The sequence below is a fragment of the Microtus pennsylvanicus genome, chromosome 5 (genome assembly GCF_037038515.1).
Source record: "Microtus pennsylvanicus isolate mMicPen1 chromosome 5, mMicPen1.hap1, whole genome shotgun sequence".
Taxonomy (NCBI): Eukaryota; Metazoa; Chordata; class Mammalia; order Rodentia; family Cricetidae; genus Microtus; species Microtus pennsylvanicus.
The window spans coordinates 22,320,372-22,336,498 of record NC_134583.1 but is presented as its reverse complement, the minus strand read 5'-3'; the positions used below and the strand labels follow the sequence as shown (position 1 = coordinate 22,336,498).

The 16,127-nt window shown below is 44.4% G+C and overlaps 1 protein-coding gene across 1 annotated transcript in view; it reads right to left on the bottom strand.

Annotated features, from left to right (window-relative positions):
* Positions 1-1,772: 1,772 nt before the first annotated feature.
* Positions 1,773-16,127, bottom strand: part of Mtfr1 (mitochondrial fission regulator 1) — a 29,574-nt gene continuing 15,219 nt past the window's right edge. The window contains exons 3-8 of the mRNA XM_075971332.1: positions 14,070-14,168; positions 8,948-9,063; positions 5,102-5,334; positions 3,284-3,527; positions 2,555-2,723; positions 1,773-1,975 (exon numbers count right to left, since the gene is read on the bottom strand). Of these exons, the coding sequence (XP_075827447.1) occupies positions 1,907-1,975; positions 2,555-2,723; positions 3,284-3,527; positions 5,102-5,334; positions 8,948-9,063; positions 14,070-14,168 (930 nt within the window). The 3' untranslated portion in view covers positions 1,773-1,906. The remainder of the gene's footprint in view (positions 1,976-2,554; positions 2,724-3,283; positions 3,528-5,101; positions 5,335-8,947; positions 9,064-14,069; positions 14,169-16,127) is intronic.

The window sequence follows — 16,127 nt, the reverse complement described above, 5'->3', positions numbered from 1 at the left end:
GAGGAGGGGAGGGAAGAGAGTGCTGGTTACAGTTACCAGTTATCCTACACTACAGGGGAGAGGAGGGGAGGGAAGAGAGGGGAGGTAAATGTACAAATAGATGATAGTATACTCAAAAGAAAAACTCAACAGCTTTATTTTAAAATAATAACTTTCATATATTGGAATGCTAGCCAAATTCAATACTGATATAAATTTCTTAGGTCAAAATATGTGGTCAGACGAATTTTCTGAATCTCATAAAAGACAGTATTCAAACCATAGAAAACATTTAGAAACAATATACATTAATAACATACCACATTTTAAACTAAACTATGAAAAATAGTTCAATCTTTGTTAAAGATTTAGAGCACATATTTTCAATAACTTAAAATACCTATCTACACTTCCCATCTCTTAATTCTCCTGGGAAGAACAACTAATCGCTAGACTTAAATAATACAAAGATTTACTCATGGTAAGAGATTCTGATATTAAAGACATTTGAACTTATCGGAAACAAAAATCATGAAAATTTATTAAGTACTTTAAATTATAACAAGTCCTTTCAAGCCCTGGATAATAAAGGCAGTTTTCAACTTTCTAGAAATGCCTATGGTTATCTGCATAACGTAATCAATCGGCTGACCAATGATAAACAACTGAAAAGGTATTTATGCACCTAGTCAGGAATGTTTCATTAGAAAGGATATTTTGACCAATATTTAAAATTTATAAATTTAGTTATGCTGACATCTTGTATTGTGCTGGCTAGTTCTCTGTGAGCTTGACACAAGTTAGAGTCATCTGAGAGGAGGGAACCGAAACTAAGAAAATGCCTCCATTAAGACCCAGCTGTAAGGCGTTTTCTTAACTAGTGATTGATGATGGAGGCCCAGCCCATGGTGGATGGAGTCACCCCTGGGCTGGAGGTCCTGGGTTCCCTAAGAAATAAGCCAGTAAGCAGCACCCTCCATAGCCTTCACATCAGCTCCCGCTTCGGGAGCCTGCCCTGCCTGCGTTCCTGCTCTCACTGCTTTAGATGACGAACTGTTACATGGAACTGTGATGAACAAACCCTTGCCTTCCCAAGTTGCTTTTTTGGTCATAGTGTTTAATCATGTCAATAGTAAACTTGGACAACTTAAAACCTAATTTAGCAATAAATCATCTTTTTGAGGCCATTCATTAAACTGAAAAGAAAGATGGTACATTCTGGCTTTTATTTAAAAAGAGATTTAATTCAATAATTGGATTTGTTACTACTTGAGAAGTACATTGACTTCCTAGGATTGGATGGCAATGAGGCTTAGCCTTCCGGGGCCCTCGGTTCCCTCTAACAGAAAGCAATATGGAAACTCAGCAGTAAACATCTGTTGCTCCTTATGTAAACTCAGCTCCAGGAGGAAAGAAACAATGAGAACATATGTAAATCCTATTCGAAGCATTCCCATCTCCAACACTGTCCTCTACTAACAGGGCACACCAGCTCCTCCCTCACTGACCAGTAAACTCAAAGTGAAGATAACAGGATCCTCACTGATACCATTCCTCGCGAGTTTTTACATACTGTTTTATATGCAAATGTGTGCATATAAAACATTAACAGGTAGTGTTAAGAATTGAGAATGAACAGCAACATCCACAAATGGCATGTCTGTATTCTGAGACCCTACAAATATTAAACCTATTAAAAACATGTCATAATACATGTGTATTAAGGAAAGCTCCAGAACTGGCCGAGATCTCCTAAGAGCCAAACCAACCTCTGGTGCTTCCACTACCTCACTCCTCTAGTCAGGCTAAGAAGGAGACCAATGAATACTACCGCCAGGAATTTACTACACACTGGTGATGTCTACCAGCCACACTCAGCTCTGCAAGCCAGCAGGTGAACCAGGAGTCTTTCTGAACTCATTGTCCATTAGGAATCCGGAACATTTTCAATTAAAGCCTTCATTTTCCCTGTAGACTTCAATATATGCGGACCAAACTGAAGGGGAAAAAAGCATGAAAAAATAGGTCAGCAGGTACCCACATTCACAGCCTGGGCAGGAGTCGGCGCAAGAGCGGTCAGCTTAGTCTCTGAGACCTGGCACACCGTCCACGGCCATCTCAGATCTCCAGGAAAACTCAGGGTGCATGGGGGAAAATGATCCCCTTGTATTTTGAGTAAATCTTTACAATTTGAATATAAACACTACACTGCCATAATGAAATTTCTATTAGGTTGAATTTCACAGAAGCCTGTAGGGAAATTCAGGGTAGACTTGGTAAGTTTGGGGTTTCTGAACAACTTTTACAGTGAGAAACACAAAGATGTCCTTGCAGGGCACAGGGGCACAACCACTTTGGTCGCACCACATAGAGGTGGGCATAGTGAGACCAGGGTTTAGCCAGCCTTGCTGCATCCCAAGTTTAAGGACAGTCCGGATCTCGTGTCTCAGAAACAAAAGCTACCTTTCCCCACCCAGCTAGCTCCACTCTCCATATAGGTGGGGAACAGGACCTAGCGCATCATGCAGGAGATGCATATGGGTGCCCTTTATCCACCAAATATGCCAATACTCACCAGGGCTGGCTCTGAGGTAGCCTCCGGTTCTGGCTTTTGAATTCCTCTCTCAGCTTCACCCTGGCTATTGTGTCGATACCGATAGGCAAACTTCTTTTTCAGAGCCTCTGCTATGAGAGCAGCAGGGTCAGTAGCATCCACTGGCCTAGGCTTTACATCTTTCTCCGACCTTTGAGAAGGGAGCAGAAACCAAAGGTCACTATGGAATGTCCCTCACAGGTCTTCTGTGGACGGCAGTTACTTGGTGACATAGCCACTCTTAGCAGGAGAGGGGGCACAGTGTGCCTCTGCTGGAGACATGTGGGCCAGTGAGAGGACTCAGCAAGTAAAGTGCCTGCCACCGTGGTAGACGACCTGATCCATCCCCAGGGCTCATATGGAAGGCAAGAACCAACTCCCACAAGCTGTCTTCTGACCTCCCCATACACATACGGAACCTTTTCTTAAAATAGGTAATCTTTTTTAAAGAAATGAGTTTACGGCCAGGGGGTGATGACATACGCCTTAGTCCCAACACTCAGGAGGCAGAGGCAGGCGCATCTCTGGGAGTTCAAGGCCAGGCTGGTCTAGAGGATGACACGTGGTGGAATTGAGAAGCCTGCCTAACGCACAGCCTTTGCCTGCCCTTGGCTGTCCTGTCTGGAGGAGCTGTTGGAGCAGCTAACCTTCCTTGAAGGAAAGACGGCTCTACAGAGCAGAGGGGACACAAGGACGAAGGCGAGCCCTCACCTCTTGACTGACCGCAGCTTCACATTGTTCATGTCTTTTAGGATCTCTAGCATGTTCGGCATATCAGGCGGCTTCGGGTGGCTCTTAGCCAGAGTCTTCCCAGCATTGAGTCTTTGCTCTCTTCGCTCTTTAATCAGATCAATGGCAGACATACTTTGGTGGAGCATTGATGGAGGGGGAGGAGGGGGTGGTGGTGGAGGAGGGGGAGGTGGTGGTGGTGGTGCTACAGCGGTGCTACAGTGACCTACAGAAGAAACAAAGAAACAAACTTAATCTTTCTGGTAACAGGCAAGAAAACATCACTTTTTAAAAGCAAAACTATGTGACAGAGTTCTGTATTCCTAAAAGCAATATTCTTAAAAAGAATCTCAGTTCTGTAAGGAAAATGCTGTTCAGTTACTCAGAAATATCTGAATATGAGCTACTACTCCACTGAACTCAAACTTACCCAATGGAAACATCCCATTCAAATAAAAGTGTTTTTGAGATTTTAGATGTATCTGTTTGTGACACACAGGATGATCACTCACAACAACAAAAAAAAAACCACAAAGCAGTCTTTACTCCAAAACATTTGTCTTCAATACACCACTGGACAATTCACAGAAAGTATCACAAAAGCTTGCATCGTATTAACTGTGTCCTTTGGTACATGCCTATAATCCCAGCACTCAGAAGACCGCAGCAGAAGGACCACACCACTTCAAGGCCAACATGATCCGGATAATAAACTCCAGGCCAGCTGGAGATTCAGAGGGAAACCTTGTCCCACAAAACAGTGTTACACTTAATTTTCAAACAAAAAAAGTAATAAGGTGTTAAAGAAGCTCAAAGTTAGCTTTCTCTGCTGCAGAACTGTACTGAGGAGGCTTGGGGGCAACAGTTACCTGTTGAGAATTTTACTGGGAGTGTTCCGATTACAACTAAGACATCTCAGCAAACTCCAACCACCTCCTACTTATGGTAGTTTTCCTTGTCTACCAGCAGAGGGAGGTAAAGAAAACAGTTCCAAGTTAACAGAAGAAAAGGCCAGAACTTGATACACAAAGACATGTCTATGCAAACCACTGCAAGTTCACCCCTCACCTTCTAGTACTCAGTGCCCAAAGCACCTTTACCCATCATGCCACATTGCATGGGGATTCCAACTGATTCAGACACAGGGCAGTGAAGAATCTCACTAGGACTGAAGCAAGAGAAAAACAACCACTTCTTCCAGCAGATTGGCAGGCTAGGATTTCAAGACCATAGTTTCTTCTCCATGGGGAAAAAAACCTCACACTAATTAAACTAACAGTATTATAGCAAAGTCCTGAATTTGGTTTCTCCTCTAGACAAGAGGAAGAGAATAGCCATTAGGTATCTGCTGTGTGCATTTATTTCCTTTCCATACTTAATGGCACAGGGACTTGGTAACTAACACAGGTACTGTTTCACTCAATTTAGAGCAGGAGAGCGGGGTGAAGTATCAGATGTTTACCTCAGGCCATGCAGGTGTAACCAGCATCTGGCACAAGTTCCACTCAGACACTGGTTCCTTTCACTAAACAGAAAGCCTGAGTTTTCCATAAAGCAGCCAGCCACTCACAAACAGCACACTTCAGCAGGCATTTCAGTGTTTGCTGAGTGGATTATTCCCTGGCCATCTTCCCAAACACAAAGGTACGCGCACGCGCGCACACGCGTGCACACACACACACACACACACACACACACACACACACACACCATCATCATCAGGTTCTGTACTAGATGGACTGAATTAGACTAGTTGCTCACACTATCCTGCCTTCCCAAGCCAATACGGGAGTTACATACCTGCATTAAGACTCTGTTGTTCCTGCAGGGTCACAATCTTGGCAATCTGAGCTCTAAGGGCAGCAAGCTCATTCTCAAGTGCGGAGATCTTCTGCAAGGCCTCCTCACTGGCCAGTGTTGTCTTTGGAGGAGGCTCATCTTGAGACAAGTTTGGTAAAGTAATGTGCATGCTTGGGGGCTCCTCAGAGCAAGGACGCTCATCCTCAAGGGGAGACTTGGCCCTGACCTCTGCCCTGCAAGGACAACACAAAGGTGGCCATCACAGGACTGTCGAGGAGACATGAGTAGACACGCGTACAATGCCATCACACGAGTGAGCATTCTCCAGCTGCAGGCCAGCACTGCCCCACTCCTTTACTGTCTGCTGCTCCCCCACTGTCAAGAGGCACCACGAGAGCCCAGAAGAGCTGCCGATGCCTTCTAGTGCCAGCATTCCCCAGATCTGACAGAACACATCACACAAACATGGGAACAACATAAGCTGACCACAGCCCAGAAACAGAAAGGTAAAGGGAATCGTGTCATTTCCCCCTTAGAACCGCGCTATGAAAAGTCTCAACACTGAAGACCCTGCTCCCTGGGCTCCAATCTGCCAGTCACTAGGAACATACAAACCAGAAGAGTTCTCCATGAGTACAGGAAGCAGTCCTAATTCCTGGTAAAAAGATCGCTAATTCCAAACAGTCTGGACTACACAGTAAGTTGGAAGCCAACCTGTACTACTCAAAAGAACAGAAGCAGTTGCACTGTGAGCAGCTTAAGGACTGCACTTTCCAGTTCCTCCTGGAGAACAATGGCTGACCAGGCCAATAAAGCTTCAGGAGGCTGAGCCTCAGCCGTCCTCTGCTGAGACCAGTGCGTGCACCACAGCACTTTAGTGAGAGCGGGTAATGTGGCAGCCCACACTGTAGAGGTCAGCAAGGCTGGCTCTGTAACACCAGCTACGCTTGGAGATCTCTGAGACAGAAAATAAACTCTCAGGCAAGAAAACTGGGCTGCCACGTTATTCAAACACACAACTTCCCTCGTGGCTTCTCTGTCTCATGCAGTCAGACTTTTTCTTAGTTTCTGAGGAAAGGTCTCGCTCCCTGCACAGGCAGCCCGGCTTTCAAGGATGCTCCAACCTCTACCCCCAAGTTCTGGGATTACATGACAGTGCCACCAGCCTTATTTCTAAAAAACCCAAATTTACTAATCAGAGGTATTAATCAAGTCCTTTAGCAACACTTCAAGTTGATATTGCTGTTTTGTTATTACTTGAGAGCTGTGGAAATGACTCTTAGCTTTTGGCATTGGGAACTGAATCTGGGTGTTTTGTTCAAATCTATGAGTAAGTTAAAAGTTTTGCAAGTTGCCTTTCACCTATAAGATTTAAAACAAAAAATTCAAGAATAAATGCCTGTTCCCCCCAGTCCTTGGCTCACCTAGTGTCACAGCTGTGACTTTACATGTTGGGGTTCTGAAGCCTCAGTTACTGCTTCCTTTTTTACCTTGACACTGAGATGACCAGATGATGAAATTCGTTTAAAAGATAGAGTGAAAAATAAACATTCACAAAAACTTCCAAAGGTTTAGCATTCCAAAGGCTGGACGTGGTGGCACATGCCTGTCATCCCAGAACTTGGGAGGATGAAGCCATAGGTCATGAGAACAAGCCTGGCCTACAGAGAAAGCCCATCTGAACCTGGGGATAAATGTGGTTCAGTCAGGGGAGTACTGGTTCAGCATGCACAAAGCACCGACTTCAAACCACATACTACATAAACTGAGCACACAACAGAAGGTGCCTACAATCCCAGGATTCCGGTGAGAGAGGCAAGAGAGACAGGGGTTCAAAATCAAAATCATCCTTCATGACATAACAAGTTCAGTGCCAGACTGGGCTATAGGAGGCCCTGTCTCAGAAAACACGAGGGTCTGGAGAGGTAATTTAGTTGACTACTTAATTTAGTTCTTACTGCACACCCTTGTGAAGCTAAGCTTGATCCCTAGAGCCCGTGTGAAAAGCTAGGTGTGGGTGAACACACTTGCAGCTTCAGCCCTGTGGGGCAGAGAAAGGTGGATCCCTGGAACTCTCTGGCTGGCCAGCCCAGCCTAATCTGCAAGCCCAGGTCTCAGAGAGACTGTCTCCAAACACAAGGTGGACAGCACTAGATCACCTGAGGCTGACCTCTGACTTCTGTCCACACACATATACAAAGTGAGGATTACATTTCTACAGAATGACTATAGGTGAATAGTATCCTTCTTTTCATTTGACTGAAATCTTAACAAATATATAAAAGAAGAAGTATCCAGCACAGATGTTTAAAAAGCAGAAAACAGCTGTGACATTTCGGTTTCACCATGCCATCTCTGCTAGTGAGATTTCTTCTTGTACCTGCTTCATTTGGCTCCCACATACTCTAAGGTAGAACAGCACAGGCTCCTGGGTAAAGCATGATGTGCTGACATTACCAACTGTATTACTGTGCTGGTTTGTTTTATGTCAACTTGATGCAGTGGGAGTCATCTGAGAGGAGGGAATATCAATTGAGAAATTGCCTCCAGAAACAATGGTAGTTCTCAACCTTCCCAATGCTGAGACCCCAATACAGTTCCTCACGCGGTGGTAACCCCCAACCATAAAGTTGTTTTTGTTGCTACTTCATAACTAATTTTGCTACTTTTATGAATAATAATGTAAATATCTGTGTTTTCTACGTGTATTAGACAACACCTGTGAAAAGGCTGTTCAACCTACAAAGGGGCCCGTGACCCAGCTGAGAACCACTGCTCCAGACAAGCCTTTCGGGTATTAATTAGGGATTGATGGAGGAGGGCCCAGCCCATTGTGGGTGGGGCCATTGCTGGGCTGGCAGTCCTGGGTTCTATAAGAAAGCAGGCTGAGCAAGCCTTGGGAAACAAGCAGGAAGCAGCACCCTCCATGGCTTCTGACCAGCTCCTGCCTCCAGGATCCTGCCCTCGCTGCTTTTGGTGATGAACTGTTCTATGGAACTGTGAATGAAATAAACCTTTCCTCCCCAAGTTACTTTTGGTTCATAGTGTTTCCCGACAATAGTATCCTAACTAGGATAATTATCATTCTTCTTTGATGTAAAGAGAAGCCACTCTTGGCTTGACTTTATTTTGAGACAGTCTCAGGTGTCTCAGGCTGACCTTTAAACAAGATCTTCACCCTCTGAGAAACAGCCCTTCCCATCTGTCCCTCTCCTGCTGACCCCTTCCATAGTCAAGCTAACTTCTCGCATCATGCAGGGACTTTCTCCACCTGCGTGGTAGACTTTACACCATTGGTAACCCCGAGTAGCCCTGGCATCTCCTCCAGGGCACCAGTGCGCTATTACCTGACTGTGTCTGCTCTCCGGTACCTGGTAAGAGTGAAGGTCATGTGCTGGTAGTCTGACCGCACAGCGAATATTCTTTGAGGGCTTCCAAATGGAGAAGCATCTCTAACCCTCTGTCCCCTCATGTAACCCCAACTCATTTTGATACAGTTTTTTAAGAAACATTCTTCAAGTACACAAATTCTCTCTGATCTGATGGATTCCTGTGCTCCAATGACTGTCGTAACTACTACAGTTACCCAGCGTTCATACCTCTTCTGGACCACTCATGCTAGAATGGAACCTCCTGAATGGCAGGAAATTCTGTGGTTCACCAGGACTTAGGACCTATGTTCCTGAGAACTTTATAAATAGCAAATTCTGAAAACTAAACCACAAAGAAGACTGTTCAAGAAAAAAGAGCAGGGCAAGATATCATCAAAGCAGGACCTTAACGTATTCCAACACATCCTTGAAAACAGCAGACACTGCACCTCACCCCAGCAGCCTCCAAACCAACCTGAGTCTTGTTGAACACTCCCCTTCTTCTGTGGCTACCCATCCAACATCAGCAAAAGACGCCACCACGTTCTCTCCCAGGTGGGCGGGGCTCCATTCTGTTGCCTGGCTGGTAAGCTGAAGGTTACAGAGAGAGGAAGTCCTTTATCCACACAATTTAACAGAAAGTTAAAACCCAAAAAGATTCCAACAGCCCAGTAGCTCCCAGGCAGGCCTCCACCAAAGGCTGACTATTCACATCATATGCTACCAAACTGTGCTTCATAACCTAACATTGGCCAGTTCTCAGACCATAAATCTTTCATTTTGTTCATCCAAAAGTTTAAGAAAAAGTTTAGAGTCTAAGTATTAAAAATCTGACTCAGAGCTAGGAATGTAGCTTAGCAGTAGGGCACTTTCATGGCCTGCTCGAGGCCGAGCACTCTAGCACCCAAAGCAAACTAAAAAGGATGCCACTGTTCCTGAAAAGATTTGGTGAAGCAAATGTGGAGGGCAGAGTCAAGAAACAGGTCCCACCGTGGTGACGGCTGTGTGCAGTGATGGTGATGTTAGCACAGTCGGCCCCTGTGGTGACGGCTGTGTGCACAGTGATGGTGATGTTAGCACAGTCGGCCCCTGTGGTGACGGCTGTGTGCACAGTGATGGTGATGTTAGCACAGTCGGCCCCTGTGCTGACGGCTGTGTGCAGTAGTGATGGTGATGTTAGCACAGTCGGCCCCTGTGCTGACGGCTGTGTGCACAGTGATGGTGATGTTAGCACAGTCGGCCCCTGTGCTGACGGCTGTGTGCACTAGTGATGGTGATGTTAGCACAGTCGGCCCCTGTGCTGACGGCTGTGTGCACAGTGATGGTGATGTTAGCACAGTCGGCCCCTGTGCTGACGGCTGTGTGCAGTAGTGATGGTGATGTTAGCACAGTCGGCCCCTGTGCTGACGGCTGTGTGCACAGTGATGGTGATGTTAGCACAGTCGGCCCCTGTGCTGACGGCTGTGTGCACAGTGATGGTGATGTTAGCACAGTCGGCCCCTGTGCTGACGCCTGTGTGCACTAGTGATGGTGATGTTAGCACAGTCGGCCCCTGTGCTGACGGCTGTGTGCAGTGATGGTGATGTTAGCACAGTCGGCCCCTGTGCTGACGGCTGTGTGCAGTAGTGATGGTGATGTTAGCACAGTCGGCCCCTGTGCTGACGGCTGTGTGCACAGTGATGGTGATGTTAGCACAGTCGGCCCCTGTGCTGACGGCTGTGTGCACTAGTGATGGTGATGTTAGCACAGTCGGCCCCTGTGGTGACGGCTGTGTGCACAGTGATGGTGATGTTAGCACAGTCGGCCCCTGTGGTGACGGCTGTGTGCACTAGTGATGGTGATGTTAGCACAGTCGGCCCCTGTGCTGACGGCTGTGTGCACAGTGATGGTGATGTTAGCACAGTCGGCCCCTGTGCTGACGGCTGTGTGCAGTGATGGTGATGTTAGCACAGTCGGCCCCTGTGCTGACGGCTGTGTGCAGTAGTGATGGTGATGTTAGCACAGTCGGCCCCTGTGCTGACGGCTGTGTGCACTAGTGGTAAGTCTCTTAAATTCTAACTGAGTGTTAAATAGCAAGGGATTAAGTTTAAATTAGCACCATTATAAAAACAAAGAGCAAAGGAAGAAAATTCTCTGGCTAAACGTAAATCTATGGATGAAGAAAAACTATCTTGAAAGAAATACCAAAGAATATGTAGCTGAATTAAATCAGGCTACATTTCTCGTATTATGTGTCAGAGTCAGAAGGCCGGTGGCCAACAAGTAAAAGTTTGCAGGTGAGGGTCTAAAAGTGAAGCTGAGGGGTGGGAGCGAGGTCAGCTGTGGAGCACTTGTCTAGCATGCAACAACCCTAAGGTCAGTCCGCAGTCCAGCAGAAGGAAAGAAACAAACAAGACAATTAGCTTTATAACTGAAGAAAAAGAAACAAAAAGGTCAAAGAGACTTACTAGCGCCTTCATCAGAGAGCTGTACTGGGACTATCCAGTACTCAGACCATCTTTCCCTAGACGCAGGGCTCCACACACCAGACCCTGTACATCTGTGTCTTTAGCTATGCCTTATTTTGGAGGCAGGCTGAAAATTCTGTAATTTTTATAGAAAAGTAAAAAGTCTTAAAATTGCCAGGTAGCACATGCCTTTAATCCCAGCACTCGGGAGGCAGAAGTAGGTAAATTTCTGTGCATACCAGGCCACCCTGGTCTAAAGAGTGAGTTTCAGGACAGGCTCCAAAGCTACAGAGAAACCCTGTCTCGAAAAACCATTTTAAAAAGTCTTAAAATCAAAAGTAGATGTTATCTGATGCATGCTCACGAGCTCACCAGTCCGTACTTGCCTACCATTTGGGAAGTCCTGAGCTTGAGTCCCAATGACATAAGAGCATGAGGGTCATTATTCTCAATTACACACAAAATTTGGGGACACAGCCTGGGATGTGTGACTTTGTTTCAAAAACAAAAAGGGAGAAGAACAGGAAAACAGAGACTTGAGTCAGCGCATGGTGGTGCATGCAGTAAGGAGAGAGGATCATGGATTCACATCTGGTCTTGACATTATTTCAAACAGGGGGGAAACAACTGGCCACATTTAAGGATCCAAATCTAATTTTCAAGATTTCATAAATGACAATTAAGGATCAAACATTGTTTCTAATTTTATGTCTGAGTTCGATTCCTGAGCCTCACACTGAGGAAAAAGATAACTCCTGAAAGGGACCCTCTGGCCTCCACGTCTTCCACAGAACATGCATGCATGCATGCACAAACATACACGCAAATGGAATTTTAAAAGTGTAAAAGCAAAAAAACAAAAATATAACACCTCCCAGGACTTACTTTACAATCTACCATGTATGTGGACACATGACATGTGGTCAATGATATGAAATGGCAAGGCAGCCTCAAGATCTGTCTCTACACCTTGATCTGATATTCTCCCCAACACAAGCTGTTCCCACTTAAGCCAAGTTCGATTGAGAGACAAAAGAAAACTGACCCCAAACTTTTCAAAAGGCCATTTCAGGTACTGCTGGACAAGAACCATTCACTGAGTGCCATAAGCATGACATGGGAAAGGTGATTTCCAGGACAACTCAGGGAAGTGCAGACCAAGGAGAGGAGGGCCACTGGCAAGGGGGACCGAGGCCAAGCTCTTCAAGCATGGTTTGGATGTCACTGCCAGGAGCATGCATGGATGACATGAGACATCTGAAAACAAAGGACTTACTCTTGATTCGCAGGAAGGTCCTGTCCTGTCAAAGTTACTGTTAGCAGAAAAGATTAAAGAGCAAAGATATAGAAAATGGAGAGTAGATACTGTGGTTTTAAAGTTTTAAGAAATTCAATGAATTCCTTAATTTCAAAAACAGTAACTCAAACCTCAATTACCTCTTAGAATCCTACCACACCGTTGACTAAGTGAACCTATCCTGACGAGGTGAAATGGCTCTGAGAAACGGACTTCAACAGAAAGGGTAGTGTCCACGGTGGACTGGCCTCCAGGACACCTGTCTATACACAGCAGGCTTGGGGCACCTGCTCTAAAACGGCTTTCGTATTTACATATATGTCCATATCCACCCACACGCTTCAACCATTCATCTCAAGATTGCTTTGTAACACCTAACACGGTTTAACTACTACAGTCTGTTTATGCTCCGTCTATATGGTTTTGTAGTTTGGAAGACATTTCTGATCCTAATCCTAACCGTAGGTTTACTAACATATTTGCTTGTTTAGGGAGGATATCAACACCTAGCAAAAAGTACAAGCTTCATATCTGTTAGAGAAAAATGGGCCATTTTCTTTAAGTGGTCATTCTGCTTCCACATCGATGGGTGACCTGTAGTGGAAATGTAACTCTTTACTTGTGTAGTTACAGAACTTTTCCACTTCTAAAAAAACCACTCCTCAAAATTCAAGCAAACAGCCTGGAACAGAATTACCTACCAGAAAGAACAGTCAAGACTGAATTACCCCAGAGGCCTGTTAGTTGCAGAAAGTGGGATCCAAACTAACCATCCTACCATCAACTCCTACCCAGGTTATTCCAAATTATCTATTAGTATTTATGATCACCTGCATGTGTGTGTTCGGAAGTTTAAAACATTAACAATGCACTTCCATTCCAGGGCTCCTTGTTTTGTTTCCATTTTTGTTACAGAAACATGGTATCATTATGTAGCCCAGGTGAGCCTGTAACTCCTGATCTTCTTACTTCAGCGTCTGAAGTGTTGGGTACCAGGAGTGTGTATGCCCAGCTCTTCTGTCTTTACTTCATACAATTTAGAAATCCATCAAGACACAAACCGTCAAGTCCTTCACAGTGAGGAACACTTATTGCCAGAAAGGAAACACTTATGATTTCTACATTTACTTATTTACTTTGTGTGTGTTTGTGGCACTGTGAGTATGCCAACAAGAGGACAATTTAAGAGTCTCTTTTCTCCTCCCACCATGAGGGTTCTGGTATCAAAATCATCATGTCTGTTGTCTTGCTGATCCCAAGAAACATTTTAAGTGCGAAAGGTCAAGAATCTACCTAGCATACCAAGGCCCTCAGGTCCCCCCTTACCACCACAAAAAAAAAAAAAAAAAAAAAAAAAAGACTTCTTTAGCTGTAATATTAGATAACCACCCAAAGGCCAAATAGGTTCAAGGTCACCGGGGAATTACCACCTGTCTTCTCACAGTTTCCCGAGCTTCCCCTAGGCATCTCGAGGAGGATAAATGTTGAAGATCCGGAATAAGCACTTCAGAGGAACTAAAATTAGAAAGGCCTCACCGCTAATCCTCTGTTTCAGGGTTATTAATAGGAGAAAGCCTCAAAAACAAGTCGGTACTTCCAAAGCACCTTGCCTGTTCATATTTCCAAGGCCCTTACTACCATAAAAATCTGAAAAACAGCCGGGCGGTGGTGGTGCACGCCTTTAATCCCAGCACTCGAGAGGCAGAGACAGGTGGATCTCTGTGAGTTCGAGGCCAGTCTGGTCTAATTCCAGGACAGGAACCAAAAGCCAGGAACAAAAAAGACAGGAACCGAGAAACCCTGTCTCGGAAAAAAAATAAATAAATCTGAAAAACACAAGGCACAGTACCTACCTGAAACTGAACTCTTGGACACTGAATCAGAGACAAGTTGGTACCAATCTTCCTTACGATACTTCGAGATGAACCATATGGCTTTCCAGACCAAAGTACCTAAGGAAATAGGGAAAATCAAACGTTTACAAAACTTCTCAAACTGCTAATACAATACACTGGCTACTGAGTGCTAACACATTAATCACAGTATCAGAATGTTCCAAGTGTTCTAGGAAATAAGCTACTATTTCTCAATTCAAAATTGAAAGGATAGCTAGACAGACAGACGGTTGGTATTAAAGTGATAAAGCCTAATATACTATATAGAAATAGAGTAGTATTTATGTGTGTGTGTGTGTGCGCGAGCGCGTGTGCTCAGAGGTCTGTGACTTGGCTTGCATGTGGAGGTCGAAGAACAGCTCTGCTGAGTCTCCTCTCTTGCTACTTGTGACTTCTGGGGATCAGACTCAGGTTGTCACCCTTGGGCAGCAAGAGCCATCTCAGCAGCCAATAATAACCTCGAGCAAACTTAAAATAATACTGCATTGGGAGTACAAACTAATTTCTTATATTTCTACAGAGGAAATGCTACCTATCATATTTTTAGTTTTAGAATTTTAAAAAATCAAGACTTTGGAAACGTGAGCCATTTTTGTTATAATGATTTTTCAAATTAAATCCAGAATCAGCATGAAGCTTGAGGAGTGATTTTGTGATGAATGTCATCTGCTACACACAAGTGACAGACCAAAACAAACATCAGTGGGGACAGATGCAGCCACACTGGCTCCTTCTTCAAGGGCCCTGTCTTTAAGGCCCATGAAAACGCTATGTGAGTTAGGAGCTGCCACAATGAGGGCTACTTTCCGTGAGCAAAAGCAGTGTCCTAGACCACACTGAAAGACTGCACAGAAACCTGAGTGACTGCAATGCCACCTGTAACGTCACCTTTCCTTACCCATGCTGAGTGTGTGTGCCATCTGAAAGCCTAGACTGCAGAGGTACAGAACGCAGCACGGTACTAAGAGCAATTTAAAAAAAACATACTTTATTCAAACTTTCATATTCAATTACCTCTTAATACTAAATAAATTAAATACCCATCAGAAAGATAAAAATGGACAGTTCCCTTTTTAAGGTCTGCCAAAATTCTAATTTAAAGAATGAAATTACGCTAATATACTAGTGTAATTAGAATACTAACTAATGAACCAACGGAAACTTTATGCCCAGCAGCTGGTTTCCACTTACTGTGGTGGCTGCTATCACTAACTCAAACCAGACCTCACACCAATCTCTACGCATGTACAGCATATGAGAAACACTTACAGAAACAGTTTAAATTCTCAAATTTAGCAATCAAATCCAACTTAGTACACTAATATGTATGAGTCAAAGTGAGGTTTGTGGGGTACAAATGGTACCCCCTTAGGCATCTGCCTCACATTTTTAAAGCTTTTCTATCATATATGTTCCTGGTTTCACTAACTTTTACCTCGGAGAATTCCAGAAAATTGGCTATAAGAGCCAACAAAACCCGGAATTCTTTCTTTATAAATGTAGCTAAAACTTACAGCACAATTTGGACAACTAAAATATGAATTAAGTAACACAACGAATTTAAGAGGTAAAGCTACCCAAGCTTTCAAGTACATGTCAATGCGCCAAGGACTAGAGGGCCATTAGCAGTCTTCAGTCCACAAGGACCACAACTTCTGAGAGGAAACAGTTCCCACCGCTCTCAGAGCAGCGAAAGAATCACCAGTCAAGAAACAACAGTCTCTAGAAGACAGTCATTGCGCTAACTTTTTACCTGGTACATTGTAATAGGTCTTGATCTTTTAAAACAAAACCCATAGGGCAATGGTGACCACACCACTCACTCATCTCTAGTCTCTCCCATTTAGTCCTGGAGCCAAAATTCTACTATGATGTAGGAGAAATGGAATGTTATTTGTGCATCATAATGTGACAATTACCTATCTGCAGTAAACCCCCAGCTCTCTAGGAAACAAGTTCCTGCCTAGAGAAGAGGACAAAAATTTCACAAAGAAAAACTCCGAGAGGACCTGCTCA